Raw genomic sequence first — 25,252 nt, forward strand, 5'->3', positions numbered from 1 at the left:
AGTTATCATGAGCATTAAGTTACTGTGCATAAAGCTCTTCATATGATATTCCAAGCACTGCTCTATGTTTGTTAGTAGTATTTATGTACCTGTATATATATATATATATATATATTACCATATACATTTAGATCTCAGAATATTCAGCAAAAGCTAACCTAGCCTCATGGAAGCTACTTTCTATAGCTCCCTTAAAACCTGATGAGTGAATGAAGAATTAGGACATATCACCAACTCATGAACCTCAGCCATGGAACCCCAATGCCTGGCACAATACTACAAAAAGGACTTGAGAAAATACTTTCCTAGTAAAATTACAGGATTAACCAATATAAGAACTGTAGGCTATGAATGTCCAACACTACTTTCTTAGCACCTCTAGAAAGTAGTGACATCATACCGAGAAAGTAGTTTTATTTTCCAGTTTGAAGTAAACTATTGGCCAGAGTGGGGTTTTGGGACCCATATGGGAAAGCAACACCATTAACCATTTCCTCCCCACACCCATTCCAACATCTGAACCCAATCCTACCAACACCCAGAAAGCAACAACAATGTAAACATCCATATTCACTTTATTTTTAAACAGAGGGTCATGTACCCAGAAGAGCAGGACTGAGAACCATCATGGGGGCTTGCTTGAAGTGATCTGCCCCAGCCTTCTGACTTCAGAGTGTCTCATGATCCAATGGCCATGGGGGTGGAGCTGCCCCTTGACAGTATGCACTTAAGAATGGTCAATTCCCCCATTCCCCAAAGGAAATGGAGAAAAGGAGCCAAGAAGTCAATGAATCCCTGGAATATTGTCCCAGAATCCTTCCAGGGATGGTATACTACTGACCACCAGTCCACAAATGTGACTGGTAAGGGATCTAGTAACAGAGGATGGAGTTGGGCATAATATTATCCTGGATGATATGCGCCCAGCACTAGAATACACCTTTCATTAGAATGAAGGGAGCAGACAAAACCCTCAGAAAAGATACAAAGGCAGAGACATTGATTAGAACATTATCTCATAACAGAGGTGGGGCCATTACCCACCATTATTGTAAAATAACTGTAACTAACCAAAACACATACAGGCTTCTTTAATGGAGTTAGTAAAACTATGGCAGATTGGGAATCAGGGGCAGAGGTACTGTTCCCAGATGGAAAAACTGGGATAAAGGAGCCATGCTCACAGGGCCTTGTTCCAGTCTAGGTTGTTAGAAAGGAGCCCTAACCCAGAAATGACAGCAAATAGCCATAATCATTATGTGGGGCTGAACCAGAGGAAGCCAGGCTGAGCCAAGAAGGTGGAAGTATCTTGAATGGCTCTCCAAATCCAAAGATTATCCATACTCTTTATCCCTCCAGCAATGTGTAAAACCAGAAAGTGTGAAACACTGGAGGTGGACATCTGGTTTTTATTTCTAGGATATCTTGATACATCTCATTACATTGCACAATCTGCACAGGAAGGAAAAGGATGGTAGAGAACATGGACATCCTGTCTCCCACTGCAAGGGCGTGGAACATGGTAAGGATACCCAGCTGTGACAGGACATGGCAAGGCAACAAGATGCCTTGTGCCTGGCATAGGATTACAGCCAACAGCCCTTTTGGCCTGAATCCACCTCCTCAAGGGGAGGTCTCCATGGAATGACCATGGTTCCCAACATGCCCAGAAAACCCATCTATCCCACTCATGGGGCAGATGATCAGAGGAGCTGCGCTTTTCCCTCCCGAGTAACTCAGACTGAAGTAGGGCCGCACAGGCCCACAAAAGGTAGCATGAGAGAAAGTGAAAGTGTGACACCTCTCTGTCACGTTGTAGAAGGAGACCTCGCCAGCATCATAGTCCAAGAAAATCCCCACCCGCTGAAGCGGGGTCCGCAGGGGGAGGGCAGTCATTGGGGAGGTAAGAGCCCAATATTCTTTCCCATACCACAAAGACACTGCCCAGAATCCATTCTGGGGGGCTGAGGTTACTCCACCTTTTCTGCACACTGAGTCTTCACAGACACCTATGGTCCACTTGGCTTTATCTCCCACCTCTACCTCCCAATAGTGTCTCCCAGCGATGAAGCATGGAGAGCCCAAGACACAGGGAAACAGATTGAACCGCTCGGGGTTGTCAGGCAGGTCCTGTTGGAGGTAACTGTACCGCACTTGCCGCAGATTGTCAGAGAGGATCAGGCTGGGGTAGGCCGTGTCTGGGTCCAGAGTCACGTCCACTGCAGAGACACAAAGAAGAGAGTCAGCCACGGGCCAGGAGAGCCTATTCTAAAACACTCAGTGCCTTTCTATTACCTCCCCAAGAATGAGAGGTTCCCACTAGAGGTTGCACATATTTTATTTAAAATATATTCTAAACTTCACATTTCAAAAATTACTGCTTGGATTAGCTGGTTACCAGAATACACTGAAAACACTGAATTTTAGCCCCATATATTTTCTTTCACATCTGAAACCACAATATCCATTATGAACCGATTTTAAGAGATAGGGTCTTGCTCTGTTGCCCAGGCTGGAGCACAGTGGTGTGGTCATAGTTCACTGTAACCCCAAACTCCTGGGCTCAGGTGATTCTCCCGCCTAAGACTCCCAAGTAGCTGGGATCATAGGTGTGCACTACCACCCTAATTTTAAAAAAATTTTTGTAGAGACGAGGTCTTACTGTTGCCCAGGATGGTCTTGAACTCTTGGCCTCAAGCAATCCTCCCACCTCAACTTCCCAAAGCAGTGGGGATTTCAGGCATGAGCCACTGTGCCTGGCGGATACACTGAATTGAGGTTTTCTTACATGCTCATCATCCCTTATTCTGAAAACTTCAGGGGCCCAAAGTTTCACAGAATTCAGAATATTACAGGTTTTAGACAGGTAGGGTCTGGTGCAGCATTCTATAATGAAATATTAATAGATCTGCTATGAGATCCATGAATGTTTACATAATGAAGGATAGACTCTAAACAGCATGACATAAATTCAGGTCTTGATACTTTAATTTCCTACAAAATAATGAAAAAGGTTGTGGCTTTCAGAGATTCAGGATTTTAGAACCATGGGTAAAGGACTGGGAACCTGTATCAGTATGCTTACCTTTTAAATCACTCTCTTACAATTATTTTTTACTGTATTTTTTGAGATGAAGTCTCACTCTGTCACCCAGGCTAGTACAGTGGCATAATCATGGCTCACTGCAGACTTCATCTCCCGGGTTCAAGCAGTCTTCCCATTTCAGCCTCCCAAAGTGTTAGGATTACAGGTGTGAGTCACTACACCCAGTCCAAATCCCTCTTTTATCCATTCTATAAGATCTTTACTCTGCATATCAAAGCTCTATTCATCTTCTAATGTCCACTGCAAGACACACATCCTCCAAGTTTTTCTTAATCTGCCCAGGCCATTACACTCTTCCTGTTCTGAAATCTAAAACTATGTATGATCCATGTCATCACCTCTGGCATTTAGTATTACAGCATCTTGCTATCATCAAGTGTTTTCCTGCTTCAAAAACACTGATAATGGGCTGGGTGTGTGACTCATGCCTGTTAATCTCAGCACTTTGGGAAGCTAAGGCAAGAGGATCGCTTGCATACAGGAGTTTGAGACCAGCCTGGGCAACATAGTGAGACCCTGTCTCTACAAAATATAAAAGTAAAAATTTAGGCAAGCATGGCGGTGTATGCCTGTAATTCCAGCCACTCAGGAGGCTGAGGCAGGAGGATCACTTGAGCCCAGGAGTTTGAGCCTGCAGCAAGCTATGACCACGCCACTACATGCCAGCCTGGGCAACAGAGAACCTGCCTCTAAAATGAATAATAAAGTATTTAAAAAATTAAAATACTCAAAAAATAAATTAATTAAAAAAACAGTGATATGTATTCTCTCATTTGCTCTTCACATCTTGTTCAGGAGGAAGATTCCCAAACATTACCTCTTAGAAATTTAAGCCCACAAATTTTGACTCCCACAAAAGACAGGCAACTGGTAGAGATAACAAAGAACCCCAGAACCCTTGGTTCCCGGTTCAACAATCTGTCTACAACACGTGCCTACCTCTATCTTGTGTCATGGGTGTATCTCCAACCAGACAATGTAAACCCCATGAGTAGGATCATTTATGCTCTTCTGTTCCTCTAAAATACCCTGTACAATGTTAGGCAGTGTAGGATACAAGCAAAGTACTCAGTTAATACTTCTCGAAATAATTAAATACGGATCAGAGCCAGTGCACACCCAGGACTGCAGATCCACTGTATGTAGAGTCCTTCTCTTCATTTAGAGGACACTTCATAACAGAAGGTGACTGTGACTGTGGGATGAATACACCTTAGATTTGAGTACTTCTGCAATGTTAAATTTACCCAGGCTCTACAGTAGGATGAAAGTGGTTGTGAGGGGGAAGGGGAGTTTCAAACTTTGCCCTGAGGCACAGCGATGGGATGACACAAGACTCCTAGACTTCCTCTAACACTCAAAAGTAATAGTGGAGCTCAATCAGTCTTGCTTGTCACACACCATGGTTTGACCCTGAAGCTGGGCAGGCACAGCAGTGTACTAGGGTACCAGCTCTGTTCTACTTTTGGGGAACTGTGGTTTCCACCCCCTATAATCCTTCTTTAACACCTGAGATTGATTTTACCCTATAGCTTCAACTCTGAGGCATTTCAGGAGGCAAAGATACTGTTAACACATAGAAACAACTGTGGATTTTTGTGGTTGTTGTGTATCATCTTTATACATGTAACCTAAAGAATCCAAATCTAAACAATTTCCAAATCATTCATAATAGTAGTTAGGTTCACAAAGATTGTTACTCCTTAACCTAATATGGTTTTGTCTCTCATCACCTACCTGAGTATAACTGAGCCTCTCTTAATTCTGAAAGAACAAAAGAGAAAAGTTATAGAAGTCATGAGGGTTTCCAGGAAATACATAACTGAGGGGGCTCTGGTTAGTCATCATAAAGCAGTGGTCTCCATTAGAAACCCCAGAACCTCTGCTGTCAGTCATGCACTAATTTTTTCTTATGATGTATGGCTCTATCATCCAACCAAAAGCTTTAAGGGGAGAGGGATTGGGAATCTTAAGCAGAGGGATAACCACATGCCTGAGACTGGTAGAATATGGGATCAAACTGAGCCAAGATCAAGAATTCCACCTTCTAGTGAGTCAGCTGGCTCTGCAGAGGGAAACGCAGTTCCAACCCCACGTCATACATAACTTTTGAGTTTCATAAGTCATCTGTGTATGACAGCTGAATGGCTCAAATGGCACTCACTGACACTCTAGGGTAAACATGACCATTCATTTATAAGGCACTTTATAGCTGAAACAGAATTTTTCACACATTATCCCACTAAGCCTTTTAAGTGGCAAGAAAAGAAGAGCCAGATCAAGGTCATGCCTGAACTAACCACTTCTGGTTATTACCCACTGTATTAAGTGGAATTTCTCCCCATTTGTAGAGGACATGTATCTGCTAACTCTACGTTGCTAGATGCCCCAAAAAGTATATATCTGAGTAGATGAATGCAAGTAAGAACTCAGCATATATAAAACAGAAAATAATCAAAGATTATGGGTGTTTGTAATTTCTAATAGTTAAGACAAGGGGTTTACCTACATATAAGGATTTCAGAATCCACCAGACTGCCCAGGAATTTAAGTATTCCCAGGTGGAATAATATATGGCCAACTCTTTACTGAATGTGGCTTGTGAGCAGGAAAATTTAAATTTGGAAAAGCTTCTCCAAATGCCTAGAACACTTTATTTAATAAACGTAATTATAGGACTTATTGTGTCAGATTCTATTCTAGAAGTGTTAGAAATGATAACTAACCTTAATTCTTATACCTTAGGAGGTAAGAACTATTACTGTTCTGTTACAGATAAGGAAATTACTTGTTGAATCCTTACTAAGTGGTAGAGCCAGGCCCAGAACCCAAGCGGCCTGACTCCTGACTGCCTGCTCCTAACCATGTCCCTGGCAGTGCTGCCTGTCAGCGCTGCTTGATTACCTCCTGCCCGAGCTGGCACCTGTGCCCACAAGCAGCAGAAACTCAGTAATTACAACAATAAACACTAGCTCAAGTGAAATGTATCCAAGGTAGTTTTTGTTCATACTCTTTCCGAAATAATCAAATTAATTCTGGATTGATTAATTTTTGGATTGCTTATTTTTCTCCTCCATCAATGCAGATTGAGAATTGACTAAATACAGTTATCAGACTTCAAATTAGAGCAAGAGGCTGTTAGTTGAGAAAATTAGTTAAGACCAAGGGAAGATGTAAAATATAAGGGAAGGCTGGCCAATGGGTATCACCCCATGTTTCCCACTTTCAGTGCAGATGTTCTTTTTTCCAAGCAACTTTACATCAAAAGCCCAGTAGGCAGATAAATTTACCTTGGATTTTCTCCATATCTGACTGCATTTTTTCTAAGAAAAGAAAACAAGAAAATATTCAGTTTGCATCCCACTATCTGGCTGGAAAATATATCCTTTCATCAGGCAATATGCAGATATTGAGTATAAATCCATTTCCCCTCATGACACCACTCCTCACATTACCTGTGAACTGCTTTAGACTCTCCGTCAAGAATAGACATTTTTGGGCAAAAATGTGGATTTTCTCTTGCAAATCTGGAGGCGTGATCCAAGGTTCAGGAATCCTGATTCTTTCAGCCCTAAATTTAAAAAACATGAGTAAATTTTTTTTTTTTTTGAGATGGCGTTTCGCTCGTTCCCCAGGTTGGAGTGCAATGGCGTCATCTCGGCTTACCGCAACCTCTGCCTCCCAGGTTCAAGTGATTCTCCTGCCTCAGCCTCCCAAGTAGATGGGATTACAGGCAAGCGCCACCACACCCAGCTAATTTTGTATTTTTAGTAGAGACAGGGTTTCTCCATATTGGTCAGGCTGGTCTCAAACTCCTGACGACCTCAGGTGATCCTCCCACCTGGGCCTCCCAAAATGCTGGGATTACAGGCATGAGCCACCGTGCCGGGTCTGAGTAAATTCTTTTTCCCAATTCTGTGATCTTCCAGGAACTAGGACAGGGGCTAAGCTAAACTGTCTAGCACAGATGGACAGTCTTTAAAACACTACAGCTTTTCCCATCTTCTCTTCCTGAGCTATGATCCTCTAGACCAAAACAGGATAGATATTGTACTCATTCTCATATCCCCCAAAGCACCTAGCTCATGGCTTTTCAAATATTAAGTACTCAAAAAGATTCACTGAATTACATATGAGGCTGACTTTGCCAGAAAGCACTAGATTCCATGACAGTCCTTGATATTTATGGTGGGCAATTAACCCGAATTCTCAGGTTCCCAAATATGGAGAGAATGACATGTTCAGACAGAAAGGCACTGTGGGGGACAAGCTGACTTTGCCAGAAAGCATTAGATTCCATGACAGTCCTTAATATTTATGGTGGGCAATTAACCCGAATTCTCAGGTTCCCAAATATGGAGAGAATGACATGTTCAGACAGAAAGGCACTGTGGGGGACAATACCCAATTCCCTAGCCCTGCAAGGATGTCTATAGCAAAGACTGCCAGTTGCCTATCCAATAGCCCTTCTGCCATCTTCTGCCTTTTATGGCTCACAGCTGCCCAGTCCCATAGCTAGATGTGACCTTGTGACTGAGTTTTCTGGTCTATGAGAGATAAAATGTATCTCATGATGTTTTGAGAAGTCTACTTAAAAAAGTAACATGACCGGGAGCAGTGGCTCACGTCTGCAATCCCAACACTTTGGGAGGCCGTGGTGGGAGAACTGCTTTGAGGCTAGGAGTTCAAGACCAGCCTGGGCAACATGGTGAGACCCTGTGTCTACAAAAAAAACAAAAACAAAACAAAACAAAAAAAAGTAATGTGATGTGACTTATCTCCTTCTTCTTGGTTAGCATTCTACGAGCTATCATGGAATATATGAGGATCACACCTTAGGGATGGTAGAACAGTGAATGGGAAGAAACCTGAGTGTGAGGATCACTGGAGTTACCATACTAGCCACAGACTACTTATCTGCACATTTCTTTTCTTCTCTTTTTTTTTTTTTTTTTTTGAGATGGAATCAGGCTCTGTCACCCAGGCTGCCAGGCTGGAGTGCAACAGCATGATCTCAGCTCACTGCAACCTCCGCCACCCGAGTTTGAGCAATTCTCCTGCCTCAACCTCCCAAGTAGCTGGGATTACAGGCATGCATCACCACACCTAGCTAATTTTTGTATTTTTAGTAGAAACAGGGTTTCACCATGTTGGTCCGGCTAGTCTTGAACTCCTGACCTCAGGTGATCGACCTGCCTCGGCCTCCCAAAGTGCTGGGATTACAGGTATTAGCCACTGCACCCAACCTGCACATTTCTTTTATAGATAAGACAAAATTTTATTATGTTTAACCCTTAAACCAATAACATTTTGGGTTTCCTATCTTATATAGCCAAATTCAATCCTTAACGTCACAAAGTGCTAAGGTCTGAGGGAGCTAACTCCGTATATTAGGTCAGAGCTAGACTGGCATCATAAAGTAGCAGGTAACAGTATTATTTGCTTGGGTCATCTGGCTGGGACTAGTATGAACTCCACCTTATCTTCATCCTAGGGTCCCTCAGGAACCTCAATTCCATCAACCTGATTCTATCAACACTGGCCTCCCAGCCAAACTGCCCCATCTGTAAGGACCTCCCCAGTCTCCTTAAATGCTCCCACACAGTCAAGCTGCATTTTGCTTTAGAAGGTTTTCATCATTCAGGGTCTTAATTACCTTCACAGTACAGCTTCCTCAAAGTTTCCACCCCTGAAGGCATTCTTGCACCAAACATTAGCTTCCCAAGGCCCATCCCACTTGGTCATCCATCCTGCAAATACAACTTTGCCCTGGCTTACTGCCCCCTCCAAGCTCTCCCTCTTTGGTCGTGTTCCAGCTGCCAGGCAGTTTTTCCTCACTTTTTTTTTTTTTTTTTTTTTTGATGGAACAAAGAAATAGCAAGAGTAAGAATAAGAGCCAGAATCCAGGTGGCTCATCAGTAATTATGTAAATCCAGGACAGTCACACCTTTCTTAGGCTTTATTTCCCCCATTATAGAAAAAAAAATGAGATAATGAAGGATTATGAGATAAGGAAAGGATTCTGAAATGTATAGGAAGCAACAGACATAAACTACCCTTATGTTCAGCCCAGGTCTCTGTAAGGCCACACCTTCTCCTCTCATACCCCTAATCCACCAGCAGCCTCCCACGTGAACCCCCTACTTCCTGAATTTTACTGAGTAGAGCTGTGGTTCATCTAATTCTTAGTATACTAGTGACTCTCTTCAGGGATATGTGTCAATTTGATAAGATGTCCATCCTCAGGCTCAGGGCTCCTTTCAGGATTTACAAATGTGAAGGAGACAGTCTTCTCATATTTGATTTAACACTAGGGAAACAGAAAACTATACCTGCTCAATGTGTCCCCAATGTCCTGCAAGAGAAAGGAAAAAAAAAATAACCATGAGAAGTCATTTATAACTTCAGTTTTCTTTCACAGATGTTTGTTGAAAAACCAACTACAGACTGGCTCTCATGGGAGAAATCAAGGAGAAAAGGATCACTGGAACATAACTCAGTTTTGAGGAGCTAAAAAGCAGGCAGAGGAAAATGGGATGCATACTATTTGCTATACCAGCATTTCCCATATCCGCCTTCAGTACCCACCATCCACTGGTCAAGGACCTCAGGATTTCAAATTTACTAACTCAAGTATCCTACGATTGGACCTCAACTTGCCTACCTGTCCAGATCTTTTTCTTTTTATTATGAAATAATTTCAAATACACAGAAAAGCTGTTAGTACAAAGAACTTCAGTATACTTTTTTTTTTGAGACGGAGTCTCACTCTGTGTAGCCCAGGCTGGAGTGCAATGGCCCAATCTTGGCTCACTGCAACCTCTGCCACCTGGGTTCGAGCAATTCTCCTGCCTCAGCCTCCTGAGTAGCTGGGACTACAGGTGCCTGCCACCACGCCTGGCTAATTTTTGTGTTTTTAGTACAGACAGCGTTTCGCCATATTGGCCAGGATGGTCTCGAACTCCTGACCTCAGGTGATCCACCCGCCTCCACCTCTCAAAGTGCTGGGATTACAGGTGTGAGCCACCGGCAGCCTCTCCCTTCTTTCATACACAAAAAGTAGCATATGCTCGTCGGGCGCGGTGGCTCATGTCTGCAATCCCAGCACTATGAGAGGTCAAGGCGGGCGAATCACATGAGGTCGGGAGTTCGAAACCAGCCTGACCAACATGGTGAAATCCCGTCTCTACTAAAAATGCAAAATTAGCCCAGTGTGGTGGTGCATGCCTGTAATCCCAGCTACTCGGGAGGCTGCGGCAGGAGAACTGCTTGAATCCAGGAGGCGGAGGTTGCAGTGAGTCAAGATCGTGCCATTGTACTACAGCCTGGGCAACAACAGTGAAACTCCGTCTCGGGAGAGGAAAAAAAAAAAAAAGTAGCATACTCTCTATTTTACATTTTTATTTTCCACAAAGCAATATATACTAGAAACCACTCCGTATTAGTTCATAGGTATCATTCTTTTCCCTTTTTTTTTTTAACTTGGATAGTGTTCCAGAGTGTATATGTGCACAATTAACTAAAACAAACTTGTAGGTTTCGAAGTTAGACTACTTCCAATATTTTGCAAGTACAAATATGTTGCAGCAAGTAATCTTGTGCATATGTATTTTCAAATATATTTTCATACTTAATTATATCTTCAAAGTAAATTCTTAGATTTTTAAAATTTTTTATTGATATATAACAGACATACATATTTTGGGAGTACATGTGATACTTTAACACATTCATAATTTGTAAAGAAATCAGTGTATTGGGATATCCATGACATCATAAGTATTTGTCTTTTCTTTACTCAAGAAGCACTGCAATTACTCTCCTCTAGTCACTTTGGAATATAAAATAGGCCAGGTGTGGTGGCTCACGCCTGTAATCCTAGCACTTTGGGAGGCCCAGGCGGACAGATCACCTGAGGTCGGGAGTTTGAGACCAGCCTGACCAACATGGAGAAATCCCATCTCTACTAAAAATACAAAATTAGCTGGGCACGGCGGCGCATGCCTGTAATCCCAGCTACTCGGGAGGCAGGAGAATCGCTTGAACCCAGGAGGCGGAGGTTGCGGCGAGCCGAGATCATGCCATTGCAATCCAGCCTGGGCAACAAGAGCGAAACTGCGTCTCAAAAAAAACAAAAACAAAAACAAAAAATATATATATATATCAGTGTGTGTATATATATGTATGTATGTAAACATACACACGTGTATATACACACATATATATACATATATGTATAAAAAATAGATTTGTAAACTAGTCCCCCTACTGATCTATCAAACACTAGGTCTTATTTCTTCTATCAAACTGTGTATTTGTACCCATTCATCTCTCCTCATCTCTCCTCCTTCTACCCTTCCTAGAAAAATTATTTGTTAATTCTGTGTGTATACATGCACACACACACACATACAGTTTTGTTAAAAATTAAGAAATTCTCCTCCAAAAGGGTCATATGATTTTGCATTCCCACCAACCCACTGACATATGAGTGTCTCTCCCATACTTCATCAACAGTGTATTAAGTTGAAAATTTTTGCTATTGTAACGAGTAAGAAATGGTATCTCAATGTAGTTTTAGTTCGCATTTCTCTTATTATAAGTACAGCTGAGCATTTTTTCACATGTTCACAAACCAATTAATGTCTTTTGCAACTTGCCTATTTGTGCCTTTAACCCACTTTTCTCTAGAATTTTGGTCTTTTCTCTCTCAATTTTTAAAAGGTCTTTTTATGTTAGAACTATCACTTGTATTTGTGGTATCTGTGGCAAATATTCAATTTTAATACCACCTTTTGACTGGCTACAATGTGTGTGTGCTTTTTTCTTTTTCTTGTACTAATACGAACTGCTTTAATTATATGGGCTTTAAAATATAGTGTAATATCTAGTAGGGCCAGTTCTCCTGTGAAAGAAAGAGCCCTTCTTTCACAAGAAAGACAGAGCTCTTCTTTCACAGTGTAGCCAACCTATTTTTTTTTTTTTTTTTGAAGACAGAGTCTTGCTCTGTTGCCCCGGCTGGAGTGCAGTGGTGCAATCATAGCTCACTGCAGGCTCAACCTCTTGAGCTCTAGTGATCTATCCCAGCTTTTTTTTTTTTTTTTTGAGACGGAGTCTTGCTCTGCCTCCCAGGTTGGAGTGCAATGGTGCGATCTCAGCTCACTGCAACTTCCACCTCCGAGTTCAAGCGATTCTCCTGCCTCAGCCTCCCAAGTAGCTGAGATTACAGGCACGCACCACCACACCTGGCTAATTTTTGTATTTTTAATAGAGACAAGGTTTTGCCATGTTGGCCAGGCTGGTCTCGAACTCCTGACCTAAGGTAATTCACTTGCCTCGGCCTCTAAAAGTACTGGGATTACAGGCGTGACTCATTGCACCTGGCCTATCCCAGCTATTGTTATGTGCTTATTTTTCTATCTGAAGTTGACTGTCAATTTGTCTAGATCCAGAAAAAGCACTTGTTGGTATTTTTATTGAAATTGCAAAGGTGGGAGGGGGGATGAGGGAGAGGAGATTACTCAATGGGTACAATGTACACTACTTGGGTGATGGTTACACTGAAATCCGAGACTTCACTACACAATATATCCGCTTAACAGAAAAAAAAAACAAACAAACTGCATTTATGAATGTGAAGGACTGATAACTTGCTTTCACTGTCTTATCAAAGAACAAGTGATTATCTCGTTATTTGTTTAAGCTTATTTTATGTCTTTCAGGAATGTATGAATGTTTTATAATTTTCTCCACATAGGTTTTTGTACATTTCTTATAAATTTATTCCCAGGTATTTTATCACTACTTTTTCTTTTTTCTTGTTTTTGCAAATGTAAACAGCATTTTCTCTTCTAATATGTCTTCTAGTGGCTGCTATCTGGCATATGAAGGCTGCTAATTTCTGTATGTTAACTTCTATCCCAATTTGTATACCTGTAATTATTTTATTTACCTGAACTGGTTATAACCTTTAATGCAGTGTTAAATAGAGATAAATGATACTGGGCATCTTCCCTATTTCTGACCTCAATGGGAATGCCTCCAGTATTGCCCCATTAAGTAATATTTAGCCTACTTTTCCAGTGACTTCCAACATAAACACTTTTTGATATTCATGGAGCCCCTCCTCCCTTACTGAGTCCATTACTTCTTTCCTTCTCTTCTTTCCTCATCATCCACCTTCAGTTTCATGCTCCATCTGTTTAAATAACATTCTCAAAAAAAAAAAAAAAAAAAAAATATGCTAAGTGAAAGAAAAAGGCTACGTACTGTATGATTTCAATTATATCTAATATCTAGAATAGATTAATCCATAGAGCCAGGAGTCAGGGGTAGAAGGAAATGAGGAGTGATTGCTTATTAGTGTGAGGTTTCCTTTTGGGTGGTAAAAATGTTTTGGATCCAGACAGTGGTTGATAATTGTACAACACTGTGGATTTACGAAATGCTACTTTGTGCCAGAGTTTTACAGTTTAAAATGGTGAAATTTAGGTTATGTATATTTTACAATTAAAAAATGAAGAAGGCTGGATGTGGTGGCTCACACCTGTAATCCTAGCACTTTCGGAGGCTGAGGTGGATAGACTGCTTGAGTCCCGGAGTTCAAGACCAGCCTAGGCAACACGGCAAAACTCCACTCCTACTAAAATTACAAAAATTAACCAAGCATGGTGGTTTACACCTGTAGTCCCAGCTACTCAGGAGGCTGAAGTGGGAGGATCATCTGAGCCTGGGAGGTTAAGGCTGCGGTGAGCCTTGATCATGTCACCACACTCCGGCCTGGGTTTCAGAGTGAGACCCTGTCTCAAACAACAACAATCAAAACCAAGGGGAAAAAAAAACCCTCAAGTCCATCTTGCAAAACCCCAATCCTGGATGAGACTGACCATCTGCTTACCCAGTGCCCACGCCAGAGCAGTCAAGATTTGAGAAAGCAAAACTGATAAGAAAGTTACACAACAGGGGCTGGGCACGGTGGTTCGCACCTGTTATCCCAGTGCTTTGGGAGGCTGAGGCAGGCGTATCACCTGAGGTCAGGAGTTCAGGACCAGCCTGGCCAAAACTCCATCTCTATAAAAAATACAAAAATTAGCCGGGCGTGGTGGCGCACGCCTGTAATCCCAGCTACTTGGGAGGCTGAGGCAGGAGAAATGCTTGAACCTGGGAGGGAGATGTTGCAGTGAGCCCAGATAATGCCACTGCACTCCAGCCTGGGCGACAGAGCAAGACTCCGTCTCCAAAAAAAAAAAAGAAAGTTACACAACAGGACAGAATGGTTACGTTATAAATAGATGTTCACTGACCAAATGCTCCTACTAGTTCTCGCGACCCTCTTTCCCATACCCTGAAACAATCATTTCTTCCCGTACAACAGAAGACCCTCTGGAATTCCTGGCATAGGTACTTTAGTTCTCATTTCCACCTGCCTTCTCAGGAACCGCACAATGCTGATCAGTACATAGTTTCTTTCTTTCTCTCTTTTTTGAGACGGGGTTTCACTCTTGTTGCCCAGGCTGGAGTGCAGTGGCGCGATCTCGGCTCACTGCAATCTCCGCCTCCATGGTTCAAGCAATTCTCCTGTCTCAGCCTCCCGAGTAGCTGGGATTACAGGCGTGCGCCACCATGCCCGGCTAATTTTGTATTTTTAGTAGAGATGGGGTTTCTCCATGTTAGTTAGGTTGGTCTCGATCTCCCGACCTCAGGCGATCTGGCCACCTTGGCCTCCCAAAGTGCTGGGATTACAGGCATAAGCCACCGTGCCCGGCCAGTATATGGTTTCTTGTGGCTTCAGTGTTCTCCCTCATCTAGAAACCTTACAATATAGACTCCTTTCCATATGTATTTTGAAAATATGTCTAACTTCTAGTTTCTTTAACCAACCCCTCCAGATAAAACTCCATAATCCTGTCTCGTCTCTTAAGTATTTTATTACATCCCCTTCACAGTTGTACTTCAAATAGTCATCTACTTGTGTAGTCTCCATTCACCTAACCTAGCCAGCACTCAGCTGCCACTAATGTGGCTCCTGCCCCAATTATTCCATTGTGGTAGTTCTACATAAGGTTACAATGATGGTCATGTTATTGAATCAAATGGGTATCAGCTTTGATATTATTTGACCTCAATTGCATTACTATGTTGTCCACTCCCTCCTTGCTCCATCTCAAAAATAAAAAAAAGAAAAGAGGAAGAAAAAAAGAAATAAATTTTTCTGATTTTTCCCATTTAAAAATGTAAACTGGCTGGGTGCCGTGGCTCACACCTATAATCCCAACAATTTGGGAGGCCGAGGAAGGCGGATCACGAGGTGAGGAATTCGAGATCAGCCTGACCAATGTGGTGAAACCCCGTCTTTAGTAAAAATACAAAAATTAGCCAGGCATGGTGGTGTGCACCTGTAATCCCAGCTACTCAGGAGGTTGAGGCAGGAGAATCACTTGAACCCAGGAGGCAGAGGTTACAATGAGCCGAGATCGCACCACTGCACTCCAGCCTGGGCAACAGAGCAAGACTCAGTCTCAAAATAAATAAATAATACTAAATTAAAATTAAAACGTAAAAACCATACTTATTGCCCAAGACATACAAAAACAAGTGATGGACCATAATTTGCTGACCCTTGCCCTATGCCATCATCAATTTTTATTTTTATTTTTTATTTGTTTTTTGAGACAAGAGTCTCGCTCTGTCGCCCAGGCTGGAGTGCAGTGGCGTGATCTTGGCTCACTGCAACCTCCTCCTCCTGAGTTCAGGCAATTCCTTGCCTCAGTCTCCCGTGTAGCTGAGACTATAGGCACATCACCATGCCTGGCTAATTTTTGTATTTTTAGTAGAAACGGGGTTTCACCCTATTGGCCAGGCTGGTCTTGAACTCCTAGACCTCATGATCCACCCGCCTCGGCCCCCCAAAATGCTGGGATTACAGGTGTGAGCCACTGCGCCTGGCCTGCTATCATCCCTTTTTAATGGCTTTTATCAATACCTATAAGAACTGTCTGATCACCACACTAAAATATAATAATTCAGGAAAGCTTATTTGGCACTTAATCTCAGTGCCTAGAATAGTGCCTGACACAAAGCAAATAATTAATATGCACTGAATGAGCAAACGACAGACAGGCATTAGCTCATTTCCTGTAGTCTTGCTGGGGTAGGTCTGCTGCAGCTTTATCACCTGCTCTACCAACATTAAACCACAGGACTGCTCAGTTAACCTAACCACTCCTGCTCAAGTGCTCATTGTTTTGTGGCTGTAGTAATAGGTTAAAACTATAAGATACTGGAGTGAGGAGAGTCTTTGAATGACATATTGTCTAAGCCCCTCATTATTGAACAAACAAGGTCACTGAGGCCCAAAAATGTAGAGAGCCTTGCCTGTAATCAGACCACTTGTCAGTGCTGGGCAGGCCCAAGCACCAGGTCTTCTTTTTGCCATTTCCATGAGACAATGCAATTGACTAATTCAAGTTGTGTGAACCAGAACTTCTAGTTTACATAGTTTCCAAGGTGCACAATATAGAGTTTGGCAAGCTCTTGCTATTCCTGCAGAGTTAAAAAGACAGGGGGTCCTGGATACTACTTGGCAAAGGAGAAGGGAGGATATTTTCAGTGGGTGCTGCTCTGGCAGGGCTCTGCAAGCCTTACCTGCAGGAGCTCCCTGGTGGGCTGCTGCTGCTTCTCTTCTAGCTGAGCGATCAGGCTGCTGAGGTGGGAGATGTTGCAAGAGAACTGGGTGATGGCACCATTGATGCTATTGTAGATGGCCAAGTCTAGCTCCTCAAGACGGGCCAGGAGGCGATACTCATGCTCCTTTAAGGAGTGATACAGCTGCTCAAACTCCCAAACAATCTTCTCCCTCTCCATCTGGGTTAGGCTCTATGCAGATGACAGGGAAAGGCAGTAAAGAGAGAAATGGCTCATTTCTAGGGCCTTCATAGTTCTCCCGTGACCACCTACCCCAAGACCTCATTATGCATAAAACAAGCAAAGTGCCAACTCATTATTTCCAGTCTTTACTGACTGCATATATAATGGCCAGGAACTGAATTACCCCAGTGATGATGATGATGATGATGATGATGATGATTTTTTTTTGACACGGAGTCTCGCCCTGTCACCCAGGCTGGATTGCAGTGGCGCAATCTTGGCTCACTGCAAGCTCCACCTTCCCAGGTTCACACCATTCTCCTGCCTCAGCCTCCAGAGTAGCCGGGACTACAGGCGCCCGCCACCATACCTGGCTACTTTCTGTATTTTTTAGTAGAGATGGGGTTTCACTGTGTTAACCAGGGTCTCAATCTCATGACTTTGTGATCCGCCCACCTCGGCCTCCCAAAGTGCTGGGATTACAGGCGTAAGCCACCGCGCCTGGCTTACCCCAGTGATTATTAAGACAGTCCCTGTTCTCAAGTAACTCAGAGAAGTGAGTCAGGTTCATGTGATATACGCAGTCATGGATGGGTAATTAAAGAAAGGGTGACAGCCTGCAATGGAAGAAGCTGGTACCATCTTCACAGAAGCAATTTCACAGAGTGTTTATGTGATGAACAAGAGTTCACCACATAGGCAATGAGCAGGAAGGCTTTCCAGGCAGAAGAAATGGCACAGGCAAAAAACAGTGGAGAGAGAAAGCAAATGGTGCTATCTGGCTGGAGCACATGAGTGTTGAGGGAAGGGACCAGAAAAGGTGAGGCCTTGTCATGCCTGGCCTGGGAGGCTGGGGGTAACGACTCTATCCCAACTGGGAAGCATGGAAGATTGTCACACAGGAAAGTGACAGGGTCAGATATGTGCCCTATGGAGGATGGAACAACCAGTAACAGTTTTCTTGCCCAATCTTTCTGGGCCCTTCACATGTAAGCCATACCCTGTCTGTCCTTCACCAACTGCTGTCTATCCAGCCTTGGGTGGGAGGGAGAGAGGTGGTCTCCCCACGGTTCCCTCTTGGTGCTGATTTGTTTACCATAACTTACTGTCCTCCTTTCTTCACCCCACCCCCACCACCAACAGGACTCTAATATAAACGTTTGTTCTAAACAAGGAGCCAGCAACGAGCTCCAAAGGAGCCAAGTGAAGTCATATTGGACACAGCCATGCCCTGCATTTACATATTGGCAATGGCTGCTTTTGAGCTACAACAGAGCTAATCAGCTGTGACAGAGTCTATATAGCCTACAAAGCTAAAAATATTCACTATCTGACTCTTTTTAGAAAATTTACCAACACCTGTTCCAAACTCAGCTTCTCCTGAGAACCTTCCCACACTGACTATCCCTCTAACCACCCTTCTTAAGACACTCACTATGCACATATATGTCTTTGTTTATTAAATCCTTTTCAAAGGTCATATTTCATGTCAGCTGGGTAATTCTTTCAAAGACTTAAACTATACAAAATAATCTTAGAAATGAAAAATTAAGGCTGAAACAATTCTTAAATATCAACTAATTCAGTGTTTCTCAAAGGGGGTGCTACTGGCACCTTGGTAGGACAATTCCGCCTGGCATGGGACTGTTTCTTGCATTGTAAGACATTTAGCATTCCTGCCCAACCTCCCCAATCACTGGATTCTTCTGAAGACAGCCAAAGAAATACCCACACACCATTGTAGAGGACAAAAAGGCAGTACTACCCTTGCTAGTCTAGTCCAACCTGCTTGTTTCACAGATGACCAAACTGAGACCCACAGAGGTTGTATGACTCCATCTATACAACTGGGTGGTGTCAGAGCATAGAAGCATGTCCAGGTGCCCTGATTCTCAGAGAAGGGCTGTTCTCCCCTTTGATAATCCTCCCACAGAGAATATCATCGTGTGCATAATGATTTGAGTCCACTCAGGCTCACTGAGAAGATTCTCCATTCATCAGATCTGTTTTCTTTTCTTTTTTTTTTTTTGTGAGACAGAGTCTTGCTCTGTCACCCAGGCTGGAGTGCAGTGGGGCGATCTCAGCTCACCACAAGCTCTGCCTCCCAGGTTCACGCCATTCTCCTGCCTCAGCCTCCCGAGTAGCTGGGACTACAGGTGCTGCCACCACACCCGGCTAATTTTTTATATTTTTTAGTAGAGATAGGGTTTCACCGTTAGTGAGGATGGTCTCCATCTCCTGCCCTCGTGATCCACCTGCCTCGACCTCCCAAAGTGCTGGGTTTACAGGCATGAGCCACTGCACCCGGCCCATCACACCTGTTTGCAAAAAGGAGAGCTCAAGTCTCAGTGTATTGTGTGGGCAGAGCAAGTGGTGGGATCTAAGGACACCATGGGAATAAGTTCGCGGTCCAAAAGTTCTTTACTACGCCCTACCAGGACTGAAAAAGTGATGCTAGACTCTACCAGTCTGGGACTTTACTTTTCAGACAGAAATACCTCTAGTGGGTAGAGACTAGTAATGTTTTATTTATTGTTCAAAAAACATTTTTAAACATCTAAGTGGTGGATATACAAATGTGTATTATAAATGTCTCTGTACTTTCTGTCTTTTTTTTTTTTTTCTTGAGACAGAGTTTCACCCTTGTTGCCCAGGCTGGAGTGCAATGGCACGATCTTGGCTCACCGCAATCTCCACCTCCCGGGTTCCAGTGATTCTCCTGCCTCAGCCTCCCGAGTACCTGAGATTACAGGTGTGTACCACCATGCCTGGCTAATGTTTGTATTTTTAGTAGAGACGGGGTTTCACCATGACCAGGCTGGTCTTCAACTCCTGACCTCAGGTGATCCGCCTGCCTCAGCCTCCCAGAGTGCTGGGATTACAGGTGTGAGCCCCCCCCCCCCCCCGCCCCCGTGCCCTGCCTTGTTTTTTTTTCTTTTCAAAACAAAATTCCCGGTTAGGTGCAGTGGCTCACACCTGTAATCCCAACACTTTGGAAGGCCAAGGCAGGTGGATCACTTGAGGTTAGGAGTTCGAGACCTGCCTGGTCAATATGGTGAAACCCCATCACTACTAAAAATACAAAAATCAGCTGGGTGTGTTGGCGCATGCCTGTAGCCTCAGCTACCTGGGAGGCTGCGGTGGGAGAATCGGAGGTTGCGGTGGGAGAATCATTTGAAATGGGAGGCAGAGGTTGCAGTGAGTCAAAACCTCGCCATTGCACTCCAGCCTGGGTGACCGAGTGAGACCCTGTTGAAAAAAAAAAAAGAAAAAATTCCCATATACCCCTATCATAAATTAACACATCAGCCACTTGTCGAGGCCTTGAGAGAATGGAGGAAGAGAGCAGAGCAAAAAATTCAGAATTAAGGCATTGTCAAGAAAGGAGAATAACCCAAAGAGAAGCAACAGTGGGACTTACACAAATCCACTATTAGCACTTGTCTGCAGAATGGTAACAACGCAAGCTAACTGTATCCAATAATTTTACCTATCTCAGCTTTGCCAAGGATCAACCTTGGTCTACACAGTTAGCAGGTTAAACTATACTGACAGGTCTGATTTCCAAGGGTTCCAAACTTGGCTCCTCCATCCTTTCCCCAAAAGTAAGGGAATTAGTTCTCTGGATGAGTTCCCACTGCCATGTGCAGTTGATCCCCCTCTACCTACAGGTTCTGGGTGACATGCTGGACAAGTTTAAGGGAAGTAACAGCAGCTCTACAGAAGAGGGGAGCACCAGCAGAAGCGACTGTGAATTCCAACAACCCTTACCAGGAGTTCAGCTCGTGCCTGTTCCCCTTGGGCCCGACGTCTCTTCTTTAAATCTTTCACTCTTTTTAAATGGTCAAGCTGGTTCTGGATTTGCTCCTGAGAAAAGCAAAACAGATGGGCAGTTCAAAATTAGGTAGACCTTAGCATCAGCATGGTACTTCTAATCACACATGGAGTCCACACACCTGATCCCAAGTCTCTAGTTGGCGCTTGTTCTCAGGCCACACTGCCACCCACAAGAGAAAGACTCAGGGCGCAGGGGCCAACAAGCCACTCATTTGGCAATCTGTGTCTATCTTAGCAGCCTGTCGCTTCAACCACTCAGCTACCTCGTCAGGATTATTTGTGTCTATCTTAAACAATGAATCATCTACCTGTCCCTGGTAGGATATCGCATGACTTAGCAGAACTGTGACTTGAGTAAGAGGCTTAGAGTTATGTTGTATTGTAGCTCTTCCACACAAGCATACTGTGAAAGTGACTTCTTATTTCCTTCATGTGTGAAATGGGCAAACACCATCTTCCCAATCTACTCAAGAGTTCTCACCAGCGTGAGTGAAAGAAAATAGCTGAAAGGTCCATAAATGTTAAGTGATTAATTACACATGAATGTATTCATATTTAAACACGGACGTAATTGTGTATGAATTCCTGAAGCCCTCAACATACAGAAAATACACAGTATCATGGACTCCTTGAAGGTCACCTTACAACTGTTTTATATGTAGTATTGTTTCCACGTTTCTGTTTAGCTGTGCCAGTTCACAGAGGGCTCTGTGCATCACATGATTCCACAATCTTCCTCATAACTGTTATCTCCTGAGTCTCAGAGTGGTTAAATGATTTAAGCAGTGAAGAGCCTGTTCTTTTCTGTGAGTTTCTAGACCAGGACGTATTGCAGTAAAGTGCTGGAGAAATGCTTATAGACTAAGGAATGGGCATCAGTCAGTTAATGTCCGACTGCGTTTTGTCAGACAGTCGACGAGAGTACATGTGTCTCTGCAGCTCGTCGATGTGCACGCGATTTTATGCACTTCTTTTATACTGTCAAAAGCATGTCTCCGTGTACAATGTGTCCGTGAGACAGGAAACATGGGGGCAAACGGAGAAAGGAGAGTGGGGGTGGGGAGACTTCTGGCTCCCTCGCCAGCTACAGGTTTTCCTCCAAATCTGAGTGCTGAGGCTCTGGAGCGGACAGAGAGGAAATGACGGCTGTGAACCACACGTCCGGCTCAGCCATTTTCTAGGCGGAAAAAGGGAAGCCCCTTTGGCTCTCTCCTCCCTTTGTCCGACTAGCGCTCCCGCCCTCCCGGATCCGCGCCCTCACCTTGAAGCCCTCCACTGCCTCCTCGAGCGGCAGCACGCTGTGGCCGCGGTGCTCGCGGGAGCGGTCGCACACCACGCAGATGGGCATCTGGTCCTCCTCGCAGTAGAGCTTCAGGGGCTCGCGGTGCTTCTCGCACACGCCCATCTCGCCGCCGGGCCCCGACGGCCGCTCGGTGCGCAGCTGCTTCACCAGCTGGGTCACGTTGGCCAGGTGTCGGTTGGGCCGCATGTGCCTCTGCGGGAAGGTCTCCCGGCACTGCGGGCACGACACGTTAGTCTCTGCCGTGCCCCAGCAGCGGGCGAGGCACGCGCAACAGATGTTATGGCCGCAGTCGAGCATCATGGGCTCTGCGAAGTACTGCAGGCACACTGGGCAGGTGGTCTCCTGCTGCAGGCACTCGGCCACGCTCCCGGAGGCCATGGCGCGGGCCTGCGGGGGCTCACGGGCATGGGCCCCGGCGCCGAGCTCTGCACGGAGCCCAACTCTCCGGCGCTCTCTCCCGTTCGCTGTTCCTGGGAGGCACGGGGCGGACGGAGGGCGGTGCCTTCCGGGCCCGTATCCCAGACGCGCCCGCGCACCGAAGGCTCAGAGTGGCCGGCCCTGCGCCTGTGCCCCCTGAGTGAGTGCGGGAATACAGCCGGCTCACAGAGGCTCGCGGCCACGCTACTGGGGCAGGAACGGGTAGCCAAGGGTCAGGATCCCAGGGCCAGGCGCGCAAAGCGCGCAAGACAACGTGGCCGCGTCGGAGCGGATCCCGGCGGCCGCGTAGACCCCACCCCGGCGCGAGCGGAAGAGGCGGCTCGGGGGGGCGGGGCTTGGCCCGCGCTTCTAGCGTGTGACAAAATTTCGTGGCCTCGGGGCCCGAGCTGCTTTCTCTGGAACGGCCCAGGAGCCTCCGCCACTCTCCCTTGGGCGGGTCGCGCCGAAGCTCTAGCCTGGGGACTGGTCACAAAAGCAGATGGTGCCACACGCTCCGGGCCTACAAGCTTCCACGACTGCCGGGCCCAGGCCCCTAGTCTTTTGTTGGGTTTCTTCTTGGTGCCCAGGTCTCAGCCCCTGCTAAAGAAAGCTGGCTTTGGCCGCGCGCAGTGGCTCACGCCTGTAATCCCAGCATTTGGGAGGCCGAGGCGGGTGGATCACGAGATCAGGAGATCGAGACTATCCTGGCCAACATGGTAAAACCCCATCTCTACTAAAAATAGAAAAATTAGCCGGGCGTGGTGGCGGGCGCCTGTAGTCCCAGCTACTTAGGAGACTGAGGCAGCAGAATCGCTTGAACCCGGGAGGCGGAGGTTGCAGTGACCCGAGATCGCCACTGCACTCCAGCCTGGGCAACAGAGCGAGACTCCGTCTGGAAAAAAAAAGAAAAAAGAAAGAAAGCTGGCTTTGTATAGGTGCTGGGGAGCGCAGACATCTGGCCTCCCCAAGACGCTGGAGGATGAGGAGGGTCACCGACTGAGCCCACCTGATAGGTGAGGCCTTTTATTAAACCGCCCGATTTGTAGGCACTTGCAGTTTTGCTTAGAAAAACAAAGGTTTAATTATCAGATGGTAACATTTCTGTGTGGTAATAACAAGCCCAGCTCTGCTACCTCTCGCTTGTGCCCAAGCAAGTTGGTTTACCATTCATTTACCTCAGTTTCTCCTCCTGTGAAATGGGGATGATAACTGTACCGCAGTAAAGAAGTAGATTTCGTTACATCTTTTACTTTTTGAACCATAAGGTTGTTTATCCATTAAAATAGTAACAAAATGCCCATTACATAGGGTTGTTGTATTGAGGAGCAACTAAAAATTGCTTGCTCCTTTCTCAAGTATAGAGAGACTAAGAATCCTACGGCGACCCAGGGTGTTGGAGTCCCACAGTACTCATTGTCTTATCATCCAGTAGACCTCCAGCATTTTTAAGTCGCTTTCTTATCCCTTACTTGGTGTCTCCTAGTTTTCTTCGAGATTTTCTCAATATTGTCGTGCTATCTGAGCAATACGGGCTTCTGCTTCCAGACCTCACTTGATTTTTATTTTATTTTTTCAAAGTGAAAGTACGTTTATTAAGAAAGTAAAGGAATAAAGAATGGCTACTCCATAGGCAAAGCAGCCCACATCATCCCTTTAGAGTTCCCCTCTGGTCCTCTTCCCCATGGGATGAGAAGTCTGAGGGACTGAGTGGACTTGCCAACCCCAAACCCACATCCACCTTGCAACCATACTCTGAGTACCCAGTCGTTCAAATTCCAGTACCAAATAGCCCTAGCCCATTTCCAGAAAAACATAGCGTACTTGGGCCAGGCCACAAGACAGTCTGGTCTTGGTTTGAGATTGGGTCAACAATGCAATTTGTAAGAATTAAAGGATATGTCTCCTCTCATTTACTCCAAAAAGGACTAATAAGCATTACAATACAGTGCAGAAATATGAGAGATATAGATAGGTAGATAAAGCTGCCCTTCATCTTCTCCCTTACTTGCAGGATGCAAGCCTTGAGTTTGGCTTTGTTTTTCAGAATTGATGGTGTTTATCTTACCAACCCTTTATAACCTCTGGAGGCAGGTGACCTGGGGATAAAGAAAGGTAGAACAGAAGGGGTGCCTTGGCTCATGCCTGTAATCCCATCACTTTGGGAGGCTGAGGTGGGTGGATTGCTTAAGCCCAGGAGTTCAAGACCAGCCTGACCAACATGGTGAAACCCCGTCTCTACCAAAAATACAGAAACTCGCTGGGCATGGTGGTGCACACCTATAATTCCAAGTAGTCCGGAGGCTGAGGCTGGAGAATCATTTGAGCCCGGGCGGGAGACAGAGGTTACAGGGAGCCGAGACCCGGCCACTGCACTCCAGCCTGGGCAACAGAGCAAGGCTCTGTCTCAAAAAAGAAAAAAAAGGAAAAAAATTTTTAAAAGGTAAAACAAAATAGATGAGTTGGGTAGAACAGAGTGGGAGGAAATATTTATAGTTAATATATAAATTTTATATCTTATATATTAACTATAAGCATTTAATTTTTAAATTATATTTATATTTATTAAATATATAATCTAAAAATATATAATATATATTTAATATATAAATATATTTACATGAAATATAAATATAGACAAGATTTCATGGCCTCAGGGCCCAGGCTGCTTCCTCTGGAAATTTATATATAAATATATAAATATATGTATATATATAAAATATATA

The 25,252-nt window shown here is 44.6% G+C and overlaps 1 protein-coding gene across 1 annotated transcript; it reads right to left on the minus strand.

The window, feature by feature from the left end:
* Nucleotides 1-557: 557 nt before the first annotated feature.
* On the minus strand, nucleotides 558-22,856 carry TRIM27 (tripartite motif containing 27). The gene is made up of 8 exons (XM_010377258.2): nucleotides 22,071-22,856; nucleotides 20,744-20,839; nucleotides 16,751-16,981; nucleotides 9,439-9,461; nucleotides 6,562-6,677; nucleotides 6,397-6,429; nucleotides 4,844-4,870; nucleotides 558-2,219 (listed from the first exon to the last, which is right to left on the minus strand). Exons 1-8 carry the CDS (start codon nucleotides 22,488-22,490, stop codon nucleotides 1,624-1,626), a joined length of 1,542 nt encoding a protein of 513 aa, XP_010375560.1. The 5' UTR covers nucleotides 22,491-22,856; the 3' UTR covers nucleotides 558-1,623.
* Between the last annotated feature and the right edge of the window lie 2,396 nt (nucleotides 22,857-25,252).

This window comes from Rhinopithecus roxellana, chromosome 4 (genome assembly GCF_007565055.1).
Source record: "Rhinopithecus roxellana isolate Shanxi Qingling chromosome 4, ASM756505v1, whole genome shotgun sequence".
Taxonomy (NCBI): Eukaryota; Metazoa; Chordata; class Mammalia; order Primates; family Cercopithecidae; genus Rhinopithecus; species Rhinopithecus roxellana.

Bases quoted from the DNA above. Each gene is read 5' to 3' on its own strand.
- TRIM27 (XM_010377258.2), bottom strand. From the start codon at position 22,490: ATGGCCTCCGGGAGCGTGGCCGAGTGCCTGCAGCAGGAGACCACCTGC. The intron at 16,982-20,743 runs GTAAGGGTTGTT...TCATCTGCATAG, and splicing joins AGGCACGAGCTGAACTCCTG to AGCCTAACCCAGATGGAGAG. The intron at 2,220-4,843 runs GTAGGTGATGAG...GTGTCTCTGCAG, and splicing joins AGAGGCTCAGTTATACTCAG to TGGACGTGACTCTGGACCCA.